Source organism: Electrona antarctica, assembly GCF_951216825.1.
Source record: "Electrona antarctica genome assembly, chromosome: 17".
Lineage (NCBI taxonomy): Eukaryota > Metazoa > Chordata > Actinopteri > Myctophiformes > Myctophidae > Electrona > Electrona antarctica.
Window position 1 is genome coordinate 38,612,748 of NC_136798.1, and position 12,772 is coordinate 38,625,519.

At 43.3% G+C, this 12,772-nt stretch overlaps 1 protein-coding gene across 1 annotated transcript in view; it reads left to right on the forward strand.

The window, feature by feature from the left end:
* LOC306940665 (serine/threonine-protein kinase PAK 6-like) overlaps nt 1-12,772 on the forward strand; it is a 58,290-nt gene that overhangs the window by 23,138 nt on the left and 22,380 nt on the right. The window contains exons 2-5 of the mRNA XM_079525772.1: nt 1,397-1,692; nt 9,027-9,299; nt 10,764-10,923; nt 11,721-11,971. Of these exons, the coding sequence (XP_079381898.1) occupies nt 1,465-1,692; nt 9,027-9,299; nt 10,764-10,923; nt 11,721-11,971 (912 nt within the window). The 5' untranslated portion in view covers nt 1,397-1,464. The remainder of the gene's footprint in view (nt 1-1,396; nt 1,693-9,026; nt 9,300-10,763; nt 10,924-11,720; nt 11,972-12,772) is intronic.

The following is a 12,772-nucleotide window of genomic DNA, read 5'->3' on the forward strand; positions in this document are numbered from 1 at the left end:
GCCTCAGGGGAGGAGGTGAGGAGTGTCAACCACGTGTAGAGAGTATATAGTTATAGGTAGAGAGCTGGTTAGGTTTGTTTGTATTTGATCATGGAGGCGGAGCTGGAGAGACAACAACTATTTACTGAGGAGTTAAGCCGTACCACACTTAGCCTTCTGTACAGAGCACAGTCTGAACTAGACCTTACCTAGACTTTAACTCAACTTGAACTACATAGACCTCAACTATAGACTTGAACCAGACCTTAATTAGCTAACTGGACCTTACGCAGCTGTTAAACCAGACATGGACGACGACCACTGGATGACCATCTGTTTAGAGTTGGCGGGAGTGATTGTGGTCAGTGTGTTTCTGTGCGTGTGCTATCGTGTGCGCGGGTGGACATGTATTGGCAAAGAAACATGAGCTAATGCCTATATGTGTGTGTGTGCGAGCACGGGCGGGCGTGAGTGTTTGTATGTCCGTGTTTGTGTGTTGGTGTCGTGCATCTAGCGTGTGTGTGTGTGTGTGTGTGTGTGTGTGTGTGTGTGTGTGTGTGTGTGTGTGTGTGTGTGTGTGTGTGTGTGTGTGTGTGTGTGTGTGTGTGTGTGTGTGTGTGTGTGTGTGTGTGTGTGTGTGTGTGTGTGTGTGTGTGTGTGTGTGTGTGTGTGTGCGGGAGTGTTTGTGTGTTGGTGTCGTATCCAGCATTTTCGTTTTTTTGTTTTCGTGTGTGTGTGTGTCCGTCCCCACAATGGCGTGCTGGAGGCCTGGGCATTGTGCTGAAGGTAGGATTGGGACCGCTAATTGTTTTTTGCCCAGATTTTAATTGATCGTGAAATTGTCGTGAAATCGTCATACACTATATGAATTAATGAGCTGCAAATTCAGTACCACTTATACCCATTTTGGGCGGGAAGCCCTTTTTGTGTTTTAATAAGCATTATGTTATACTTTAGCTATTGAAAAATAGCAGATCTACAAGCTACGAGCTTGTAGGTCTGCTATTTTTGAAAAATCGTAAAAATGCGGCACAAATCTTTGAATATATATTCTTTCAGAGCGAACGTTGTTTTTATTTCGACGTCAGGCCTAAACATGTAGTTGATAAAAAACAAACTGACCTTTAAAGAGCGCATTCGTCACACTTTTGCATTGCAACTTTTCAGGAAAAGAAAGCCTGCCGTTTCTATTAGCTTGGATTCACCATCGATGATGTCACTGGTGGACGGGTGTCCGAACTGCCCAAAGCCCTCCTATGAGACACAGACTGAGTAGGAAAAAATGGTGGTGTTTTATCATGAACATTAGTGAGGACCAATTATATGAAGAGATGTTGAAAAGTGGTGAAGTGGTCCTTTAAGTACAGGATTTGAGTAGCCTACTTTTTCTCCACCACTGTTCCTCTCGTCCCTCTAGCTGACGCCGCGTGTCGTCTCCGCCAGAGCGCCGTCTTCTTCTCCTCCTCCTCCCCTGCCGGCCTCGGGATGTTCCGCAGGAAGAAGCAGCAGCAGCAGCAAGAGCGGCGGCGGCGGCGGCCGGACATCTCCACGCCGCGAGACTTCGAGCACCGCGTGCACACGTCCTTCGACCCTCTGCGCGGCTGCTACGTGGGCCTGCCCTCCCAGTGGCAGAGCATCATAGACACCCTGCGGAGGCCCAAGCCCGTGGTGGACCCCTCCAGGATCACCGACGTCGAGCTGGGACCCAAGAAGGTAATGAGGGGGATTTGAAACCCATTCTGGACGGGAACGCCTTTTGGTGTTTTAACCCATTTTAGGCACTGACGTCGAAATTTCAAAAGGTTTCTTCAAAATCCTGACAGTTTTCTGAAAAAAACGTATGTTTCTGTATCAGTGGTGCTCAATATTTCATGTCAAGGACCCCAAAAATTATATGTAATATGCCTCCCCCCCCCCCCCCCCCATCTGAAAATATGTTGTTCCAGGGACCTCCCCAGAAGAGAAGCAAAGATTTGAGTTAAAATGTTCACTCTGTAATAATATATATTCAAAGATTTGAGGCACATTTTCAAAAAAATTCAAAAATAGCAGACCTACAAGTTCATAGCTTGTAGATCTGCTATTTTTCAATAGCTAAAGTATAACATAATGCTTTAAAATTTAAAGCATTATGTTATACTTTACTTTAAAGTTTAAAACACCAAAAGGGGTTTCCGCCAAAAATGGGTTAAGCATTTTGTTACACTTTAGCTATTGAAAAATAGCAGATCTACAAGCTCGTAGCGTGGCACCGAGTGCCGCGCTACGAGCTTTGTAGGTCTGCTATTTTTTTTTAATCATGAAAATGTAGGCGCAAATCTTTGAATATTATATTCCTTCAGAGCGAACGTTTTTAACTCAAATCTTTGTTTCTGGGGAGGTCCCTGGAACAACATATTTTGACATTGGGGTCCGGGGCCAATTACAGATAATTCTGGGGGTCCTTGACTTGAAAATGTTTGAGAACGACTGATATAGAAACATAGAGTTTTTCAGAAAACTGTCAGTTCTAAATGGGTTTCATGGCATTAATTTTCATTTAGTTTTCTTTTTCGTTTTTTTTTTTTTTTTTTTGTATGACCTCAATTACACCCACACAAGCCGAACTTTGAACATTCAGTGGATTTTCTGTGAGCTGGAGTTGTCTCTCGGGTTTGGAAGCCTTTTGAGCTGCAATGAAAACCGGCAAACCAGTGAAAACAGTGACATCTGCTGGCAAATCCCATTGACTTATATGGGATTTGCAGGCTGTGACATCACAAACAGCAGGAAAATCAGAGCACTTGTTTGAGCCAGAAAACCCAAGACCACAGAAAATCTACTGAATGTTAAAAGTTCAGGTTTTTGGGGTGCAATTGAGCTCAGAAAACCTAAAAAAACAGACAGTGACTGACAGACAGACATTAAGAAACAGTGTCATAGACAATACAGTATGTCAACTGTGTGCGTGCGTACGTGCGTGTGAATGTAGCTGACTGCATGTTTTTAATGTTGACAGTAAATGCCACGTGGGAAAATTCACACCTACGTTGTGCACCCGACGAACTGTGTGTGTGTGTGTGTGTGTGGGTGTGTATGCATGCGTGTGTACGTGCACACGTGTGTGTGTGTGTGTCTGCATGCATGCGTGCGTGTGTGTGTGTGAGTCTACCATGGAGAGGGTGATATGTTCAACAAAGCGTGTGAAATTGTCCTTTTAAAAGAACATCCACCCCCTGCAGCTATGTGATATGTGTCTAAAAGTAACTTGTCAAGCCGGATAAATAGCACACACACACACACACACACACACACACACACACACACACACACACACACACACACACACACACACACACACACACACACACACACACACACGCGCGTGCGTGCACACACATCCTTAATTCCAGTGGTGTAAAGTAACTAAATGCATTTACTAAACCCATTTAGACCTGAGCATGATTCTACAAATCCTGATAGTTTTCTGTCAATGTTTCTATGTCAGTGGTTCTCAAACTATTTCATGTCAAGGACCCCAAGAATTATATGTATTTGGCTGCAGACCCCCATCTGAAAATACGTTGTGTCATGGGACCTCCCCAGAAGCAAAGATTTGAGTTAAAAACCTGCCCTGTAACAATATATATTCAAAGATTTGCGGCACATTTTCACGTTTTTTCAAAAATACCAAAGACGTTTGGTGTAGAGGGAAAACAACTGAACACAGTATTATGCGTGTCTTAAGTACCAGGTCTTATTACTTAACTTAAGACCTGGAGGCGTGGTCAATGCTGTGTGGCCACTCAGAATAGCCAAATGGCATTGATCACGCCTCCAGGTCTTAAGTTAAGTAATAAGACCTGGTACTTAAAGGGTAAGACCACTTTTGTAGAGGTTTGGGTTGTGTAGTTACCTTGCCATGATGTAACTCCAAATGTGGACAAGAAATCAAAAATAATTTCTCCAGTGATTAGAAATTGATAATTCAAAATATGCTCCTCATTGACTTACATTGTACGCTGAAACAGCTCTCAAAGTCACTCTTTTAGTATGTAAACAAACACAAACAAAGTTGTTTCAGACAATATAGAGCAACACCAAAACTCATGTGGTTTTATTTCTTCATAAAAATGGTAACTTCCTGTTGATTTTACTATATGAAGATCTGGATCCGGATCCATGGATCCAGTCCGGGTTTTCTTCTGAATAAAAATGGACAAATCAACAGGAAGTTAACATTTTTATGAAGAAATAAAACCACATGAGTTTTGGTGTTGCTCTATATTGTCTGAAACAACTTTGTTTGTGTTTGTTTACGTACTAAAAGAGTGACTTTGAGAGCTGTTTCAGCGTACAATGTAAGTCAATGAGGAGCATATTTTGAATTATCAATTTCTAATCACTGGAGAAATTATTTTTGATTTCTTGTCCACATTTGGAGTTACATCATGGCAAGGTAACTACACAACCCAAACCTCTACAAAAGTGGTCTTACCCTTTAAGACATGCATAATACTGCCCAAAGACTTTGAGGTTTTATGAGTGAAGGAGTGGCGACTCTACTCCGAGTCTCTCTCGGGTGACTGAACCTCTCACCCTATCTCTAAGGGAGATGCCAGCCACCTGTCGGGAGAAAACTCATTTTGGCCGCTTGTATCCACGACTTCATTCTTTCGGTTATTATGACCCACACATCATGACCATATTAGACGAGAGTATAGGAACTAAATTGTTTTTCGTCACAACATTGCGGAAAAGCGACTGCAATACCGCCCCTGCCGCTCCGATTCTCTGGCTGATCTCCTTCTCGGTCCTCCACTCACTCGTGAAAAAGACCCCGGGTCGGGATACTTAAACTCCTTCCCCTGCGGAGCAAAGCCTCGTTCCCGACTTGGACTGCACAATACTAGTGTAGCATTTACTCAAGTGAAAACATTAGTAGATGTGTCGCATTCTGTAAGCTGTAAAGTTATATATTATTAGTATTAACCCATTAAAACTGGGAAAGCATCGGCGTGTCATTTTAGATTTGACCTGTATATATTGGTTGGCTTTTCAAAAATAGCACATATACAATTATGCTCATAGCGCGTCACGTCAGGCCGTGCTCTAGAAACAAACCCTCCTTCCACTAGTTCATTGAGCATCCTGTATAGGTACCAAAGAACCCGCCCCACCTCAGACATCAGCAACATTATGAAAATTACACAATTACAAACGTTAGTGTTCTAGGGTTGAGTAAAAAGTACAAAATAAAATGTGACCAAATTTTTCATGTCATATGAAAGCAGGGAATCATAGCTTAAAATTGACATATTATTGGTTGTTCAGGTTGACCCACCAGTTTTGGAGATATGGCTTATAGAGTAATGTCTTGCAGAAAACAGCGAGTTGAGAAAACAGGCTTGAAAGGTTCACTTCTGTGGACTCTAACATTACACCTAGCTACATGTTTAAGCATTTATTTCATATTTACATGTCGATTTCAGCTCTGACACTTATTTCAGACATGCTCTAGTATGTGAAGAGTCTGCCTGTGCTATTAACTCATTTTGGAGAGATTTTCTTAAAATATATATATAATATAGGCCTATAGGCTATATAGTTTTTCTCCTCTGGTGAAAAGCTGGAATTTCCGCGATGGCAGGCTCTCAGTCAAATCTGGTCACAAATATAAAAAAAAAAAAATCTGCCATCGACCTCCACTGCCAAATTCACCAGGTGAATTTGAGGGGATGACCCCCCCCCCCCCGGACGCCAAAACGACAGCCCTGAAATGAAACCTGCTTTTGTAGTTCTAATAGTGCTGAGTACAACAAACCCACAACAATGCCTCCTCCTCGTGTAACGCAATACGGCACATGGTCTCTGTCGTCTGGGAACCTCGTTACTGCCATGTCCTGTTTGTATACCAGCTCAGTGTGGCCTTGTGTTTTAGAAGGTCCGCCCTGAGACTGGACTGGGAGGTCGGGGGTTCCATCCCTTGGCCCGGGTCATACCAAAAACTGTAAAAAATGGGACCTCTCCGCTTGCCACTCAGCATCAAGGGTCGGATCAACTACAAATGTTTCGGCCCTGCGGCTCACCGCTCCAAGAGATGGGTCGAATAATGCGCAAAACAAATTTCACATAACAGCAAATGTATGTGACAAATAGTAGGACTTTAACTTTTTTTTTATTTTTTTTTTAGAAAATGGAAATACAAAATAACCTGTGTTCTCAATGGATCCAGCTCTTGTTAGAACTTTTCATCGGTTCAATATTAACGTCACATTTTAGTCACCTGGAATGTTTTAGTGTTAGTCTAGTTTGAGTCGACTACATTTTGGCAATTTTGACCTTGATGCCGTCGTAATGGCTGATTTTACACTTGCTGAAAATAGCCGATCTACAAGCCCACAACGCGACGCGCTGCAATGTATTTTCAGCATGCAACTAATTGTAAAACTGACTTATACTGGATCTCTTGTCCACTAGTCCCTTCCTAACATTCCCTTCCATGTAGTTTTCGTCAGTGGAAAAAGGTAGTCGACGAAATCAACACTGCCGGACGTTATGCGGGACCTATTGAGTGGCAAAAAACCCCGACTTTCTGGCCTTGACGGTCCATACATACATCCAAACAGAAAAGTCAGATCTGATTGCATTGCATTAAACAACATTAAACTCACTTAGCCGAGCTGGCTATATTTTCACAGCTTTTGATCGACCCTGTCATACATCAAAGGACGCCATTAATTTCATGGAAAGGGAACATGACGTTTTTGAGATGTGGAGATACGGGTTTTCCTGCCCGACAGTAATGTAATATGACATGTGTAATGTAAGCTGTGTGGTGTTGTTGCAGGAAGTCATTGAATGTCATGTGTGTGTGTGTGTGTCTGCCACCGCATTTAACCAGAAGAGCCTGTTTTTGTTTGCACGCACGCACGGCACGGCACGGCACGCACGCACGCACGCACGCACGCACGCACGCACGCACGCACGCACGCACGCACGCACGCAGGGAGAGAGAGAGCAGAAGCTGCAGGCTGTTTCGCTGTATCAACAGTCATATTATAATGCCGTATTTGCGTGTACAAAAGGTTATCTATTTTCTATTTTTCACTATTAGTTTTCTATGTTGGGGAAAATTGTGTGGCTCGCGGCTATTATTAGTTGAAATATTTGGCCATGCATTTGGGGCCAAAGATTGGCTCAGAGGCATGTTCACTCTTCCATTGGAATGGTATGGACTCCAACCTGATTGGCTCAGAGGCATGTTCACTCTTCCATTGGAATGGTATGGACTCCAACCTGATTGGCTCAGAGGCATGTTCACTCTTCCATTGGAATGGTATGGACTCCAACCATAGAGTATATAAAAGGATAGAGACTGAACTGGCGTGAAGCTCCGCCCCCCCAGCTATTCATGTCAGTGGAAGTTGCTCAGTGGCGTTTTGAAGCACCCGGAAGACTGCCGGAAGTACCATCTCAGAACGTCTACTTCCGCATTTGACCACCAAATTTTGGTGGTCAAATGCAGAAGTGCAACCGAGCGCTCAATGTTAAAGCCCAGCTGCACGGGGTTTCCCGGTCATGAATCCACGGGTCCGCCTGTAGTCCCTCCTCCTACCACTAGGGCCAAGAGCTTCAACGTTGAATAGCCTCACTGGCCCCTTGACTCCAACCTGCTTCCATGTCTCCTAAAGCTGCTTCTCACACGATTCACCCTTTGTCATGTCCCGCCCATGGTTGTGCCCCTCTTCGCACCCATTGGTTGCCGTTTCGTGGTCCATATCCACTACCATTGAAATAACATGTTTTTCAGTTGCTTCGTATTGATATTCTGTGCATTCAATTCTTATTATTTTAAACTTGGTGTCAGTAAAAAGGAACATCACAGGTGCAGCACGGTGACTGGGCATATCATGTTTGTTTTTAGTTTTTTCCAAAAAAGATGTTCTAGCAAATTCAACATAAACACGGCAGAACTAGCAGAAAGAGCCTGCTGGTTAGTCAGTCAGGGACCAATCAGAAGGCTGACAAAGGGTGAATTGTACTTTTTGAGTGGTGCAACCACTCCAAGGAACAGCAATGTCCGTGACGTTCACCCACCTATGTGACTATGTGACCATGAGCACGAGTACCAATGAGTACCAGTAGGGGCGCTGTTGTGCCAGAAACGGAGAGAGAGATATTACTGCATGTTTTTTGTGAGGGTATACCTACCTAGTGCGTGGCACTTTTTGACACATTTTTGTTGACCCCTCTGCGTGTTGCCCTACTCCCAAGATGACACTGTAGTGATCATTTAAGGACTTAATGACCTTTTTAATACAAAAAATCACACCCGTGTGAACTGAGTGGTGCAACTACACATTTATTGTTATAGTTATAGTGACGTCACATACTAACCATAGCAACCATGCTCGTTTTTTTGGCTGCTAACCATAGCAACCATGCTCGTTTTTTTGGTACGAACAAACACGGGTACACGGGTACAAAGCCAGTTGTTGGAGTGCTTTGCACCACTCAAAAAAGGAAAACAAATATTACTGCATAATAACAAACGATACTACTTGTCAAACATTGGCCAAATTGTCAAATAATGCAAGAAAGAGGCAACAATATTGTGAAAATAGCGTTGGGAGCTTGTAGATCTGGAACTCATCTGTGTCACCTTGCTTAGCGTTTAACCACTTTAACCATTATTTTAAACTTTAGCTATTGAAAAATAGCCACGCTACAAGCTTGTATATCTGCTATTTTTGAAAAATCCTGAAAACGTATGCAAATCATATATATTTTTTCGCAGCAAACATTTTTAACTCATATATTATTTGCTTCTGGGGGTGGGGTCCCTGGAACAACATATTTTCAGATGGGGGTCGGCGGCCAATTACATACAATTTTGGGGGTCTTCGACAGTTTAATAGTTTGAGAACCACTGATATAGAAATAGAAACATAGGTGTTTTTTTCTTCCCAGAAATGTCACGATTTAGAAAGACATTTTGTATAGAATCTGGCCTCGGTGTCTCAATTATAACCTCTGATCCTTCGTGTCCCGTCCTTTCCTTCCAGAGCATCGTGCGGGGCAGCGTCATCGGACATGGCGACTACATCTCGCACGTCATCGCGGAGATGACGCGCGTGTCGGTCAGTGGCTCCAACACCCTGCGGAGGAGCAGCCCGTCGGCGCGCCGCCGCGCTCAGTCCATGGGCCGATTGGCCGACATGGCCGAGGGGGGAGGGGCAGAGTACCAGTACATGGAGCTCAGCGACCAACACCATCACCACAGCCGCCACCGCAAGAGGAGCGAGGGCGGCACCTACTGGCAGGACAGGATCCGACAGGTATTACTAGGGTAATGCGATTATTTATTGCCACCTCAAGAGGAGCGAAGACGGCACCTACTGGCAGGACAGGATACGACAGGTACTACTAGTATAGGGGAATGCGATTATTTATTGCCACCACAAGAGGAGCGAAGGCGGCACCTACTGGCAGGACAGGATACGACAGGTACTACTGTAGTAGGGGAATGCCATTATTTATTGCCACCGCAAGAGGAGCGAGGGCGGCACCTACTGGCAGGACATGAAAAAAAAGTTTTTCTCTTCTGGTGAAAAGCTGTAATTTGCGCGATGGCAGTCTCTCAGTCAAATCTGGTTAAACAATATAGAACAATCGCTACGATAAATACTGTAAATATATCGGCTATGAGCGAATGATTCGGCCAAAAATGAATAGTTTTTGTCCCATAGCCGATCTGTTTCCGCTTATTTTGGTAAGACATTTCGGGAGGTATTACGTATTCAAATCCGTGGCCTGTCCTGGTTTATTTAGAACTAGAGCGGTGCCCGTTGTGCACTGGCCTACTTGGAACGATGCAAGTTGGAAATGCATTGTCTGTGTCCCTTTTGTGCCCATATATGGAGTTCTTTGTCAGGCATACTCAAATATAAATGGAGTCTATGCAGGTGTCAGGACATCATTGTGATGTCAGAACAGGCCAGCTCCATATATGGGGATCTAGGGGTGATCAGGTGTGATCAATTGGCTAATTTGGGCCCTGTCCAGAGCTTGGGCAGGGGCCCTGTCCAGAGCCTGGGCAGGGGCCTTTTTGTGGCGGTTCTGGACAACGGTGTATCCCACCGACTCAAGGCCGGGCAACGCGTGTGTCCAATGTGAAGTCGGTGGGGCAAACAGTTCTTGAGTTACGTGGATTTCAAACGTACGTACACACACACACACACACACACACACACACACACACACACACACACACATACAGAGACATTTGTGACTAAATTTGACTGAGGGACTGCCATTGGATTTTTTTTAATTTTCGTTTTTTCATGTCATATGAAAGTAGGGAATCATAGCTTCAAATTGACATATTGGTTCAGTTTGGCCCACCAGTTTTGGAGATATGGCTTATAGAGTAATGTTTTGCAGAAAACAGTGAGTTGAGAAAACATTGTCAGTTATTTATTTGTATATTTAAATTCTTAAATATTACAATATTCAGAAATGTTTTTTTGTTTTGTCCCAATGTTCCAATGTTGAATGCAAAAAAAAACTAAAAAACAAAACAAAAAATAGGATAAGGGATATATATATATATATTTTTTTTTAAGATATATATCTTTTCTATAATAAACTAAATGAATTAGTCTGATATTAAGCTCTATTTTATAGTTCCGTCCAGATAGAAAATCAATCATTTTTGTTAAAATCAAATATTTTTTTTTATTTTTATTTTTTATCATCAATTCATTTGACCTGTATGATTAAGCGGTTTTCACCTCTAACAGGTACGCAGCGAGAGTGGGAGCCCTAAACTGGCACCGAGGACCACCCCGGTGCCGGACAGCAGAGCTCTTACGAGGGCCACCTCCACCTATGAGATGAGGACGTCGGGGGCCCCTAGGGGCCCACAGAGGACCGCCAGCGTGTCCGGACAGCACACCCACAGTAGGCCTGTCAACATTATTTCATAATCGCCTAAATCACAATAATTTGATAATCGGCCATTTTGTTTTGCACAATTTGCTTCTCCGATCATTATGTTATGTACAAATTCATCTACAAGCTCACAATATGTTGCATCGCAAAGTGTTTTTGAGCAGTGTTAATTTTGTTGAATAATTAAGACTAAAAGGCTAAGGTGTTTGATATTTAGTCGACTAAGACTAGACTAAGACTAAACAATTTCAGATGACTAAAAATAAGACTAAAATTAAATGGTGAATTCAAAAGACAAGACTATAAAGCCCAAACCACTACGGTAGGGACTCCTTGGGACAAAACCGTTTTAAGGTAGACCACACCAATGCAACTCATTGCAACTCAATGAGCATTGGTGTGGTTGACCTTAAAAGAAAAACGTCTCGTCTCATCTAGACCCTTTGTGTCAGAATGTGCTGTTCAAATTAAGACTAAGGGCTCCATTTTCGTCACCACTAAACCCCTTATCCCTAAACTTCTTTGCCTTTTTTTTACTATTTTGAATTTTGTTTTTGAATAGTTGAATAGTTAAAATGGCCAGTCTACAAGCTCACAACGTGTCAATGTAGATTGGCTAGTTGAACTATTCAAAAATGTTTTTCAAAATAGTAAAAAAAAAGGCAAAGAAGTTTAGGGATAAGGGGTTTAGCGGTGACGAGAATGGAGCCCTAAGAGTACAAAAATAAGGTGCACACTTTTTCCACCACTGCCATTAATCGTTAAATATCGTCGTAACATAACGTAAAATGTCGTCGTTGTGACAGGCCACGCCCACGGCGGGATGAGCGGTAGCGTCAGTGCGACAGACAGGATGTCTCGGCAGCAACAACAACAACAGCAGCGGCCCGCCTCCTGTTACTACAACAACCTGCAGACTCTGGAGACCAACGCCCAGCGGCTCAACGCCAGGGCCGTCAGGCCACCTGTCAATCAACTGCCCGACCTCTTGACCTCTGCGTCCCGGAACGCCGGCGGGGGCGGCGGCAGGAGGCCGCACTCCACTTACGACCTGAAGGTGAGGAATGCAGATCGTTATTGTCTTCCATATAAAGTCTCTGTCCCTCAGATGTCTTCAATTTCATCTCTGTAGATGTCTTCATAACTAGGGGTGCACGTTATGAAATTATGACCGATATCCGATCTCCGATTATTTGCAGGGTCATATCTGCCGATACCGATTCTGACCGATGCCGATATTATACAGAGGACCACAATGGAAACAAGCCTAGGCCCTATAGGTGCTTGGCCCAAAAGCCTGTTAACACTTAGCTTGCTGACCATTCTAATTAACTGCATGGCCCTCGCTGCTACATGATAGCATTGGACGAACAAACTTTTCCTAAGCCGACAGTAAATGTTCTCAGCCATTACGTGACAATACGGGGGTTGCCTCCCATCCTGTTTTCAGGAAGGGAGGGGGAGAGGCATTTTTTTCTTTTTTTTGGGATCACGTGATCGGAGTGTTGTGCTATCATCCAATGCTAGTTGGTAAAGTGCCCGGGTGTGTAGAAAGACGATTGAAAGTAATCAATAAAAACATGCGGTAAACGTAGAAATCCCTTTCCCACATCGGACCGCTGGGATTTGAACCACGTAGAAATCCTTCTCCCGCAATGACTGTGTTAATAAAGTATTCAATCGATAATCAATAAATAGCGTATACTCTTTTCCAAGTATCTGTTTTCACAACTGAATGACTACTGAATGAGATGACAGATGAGTACACAAATTAAATGTAGCAAAAGTTTTAAAAGTTTATTTTTACTTAGGATCATACGTCATATGATTTGGCTTTTGTTCTAGACTAGAGGTACTA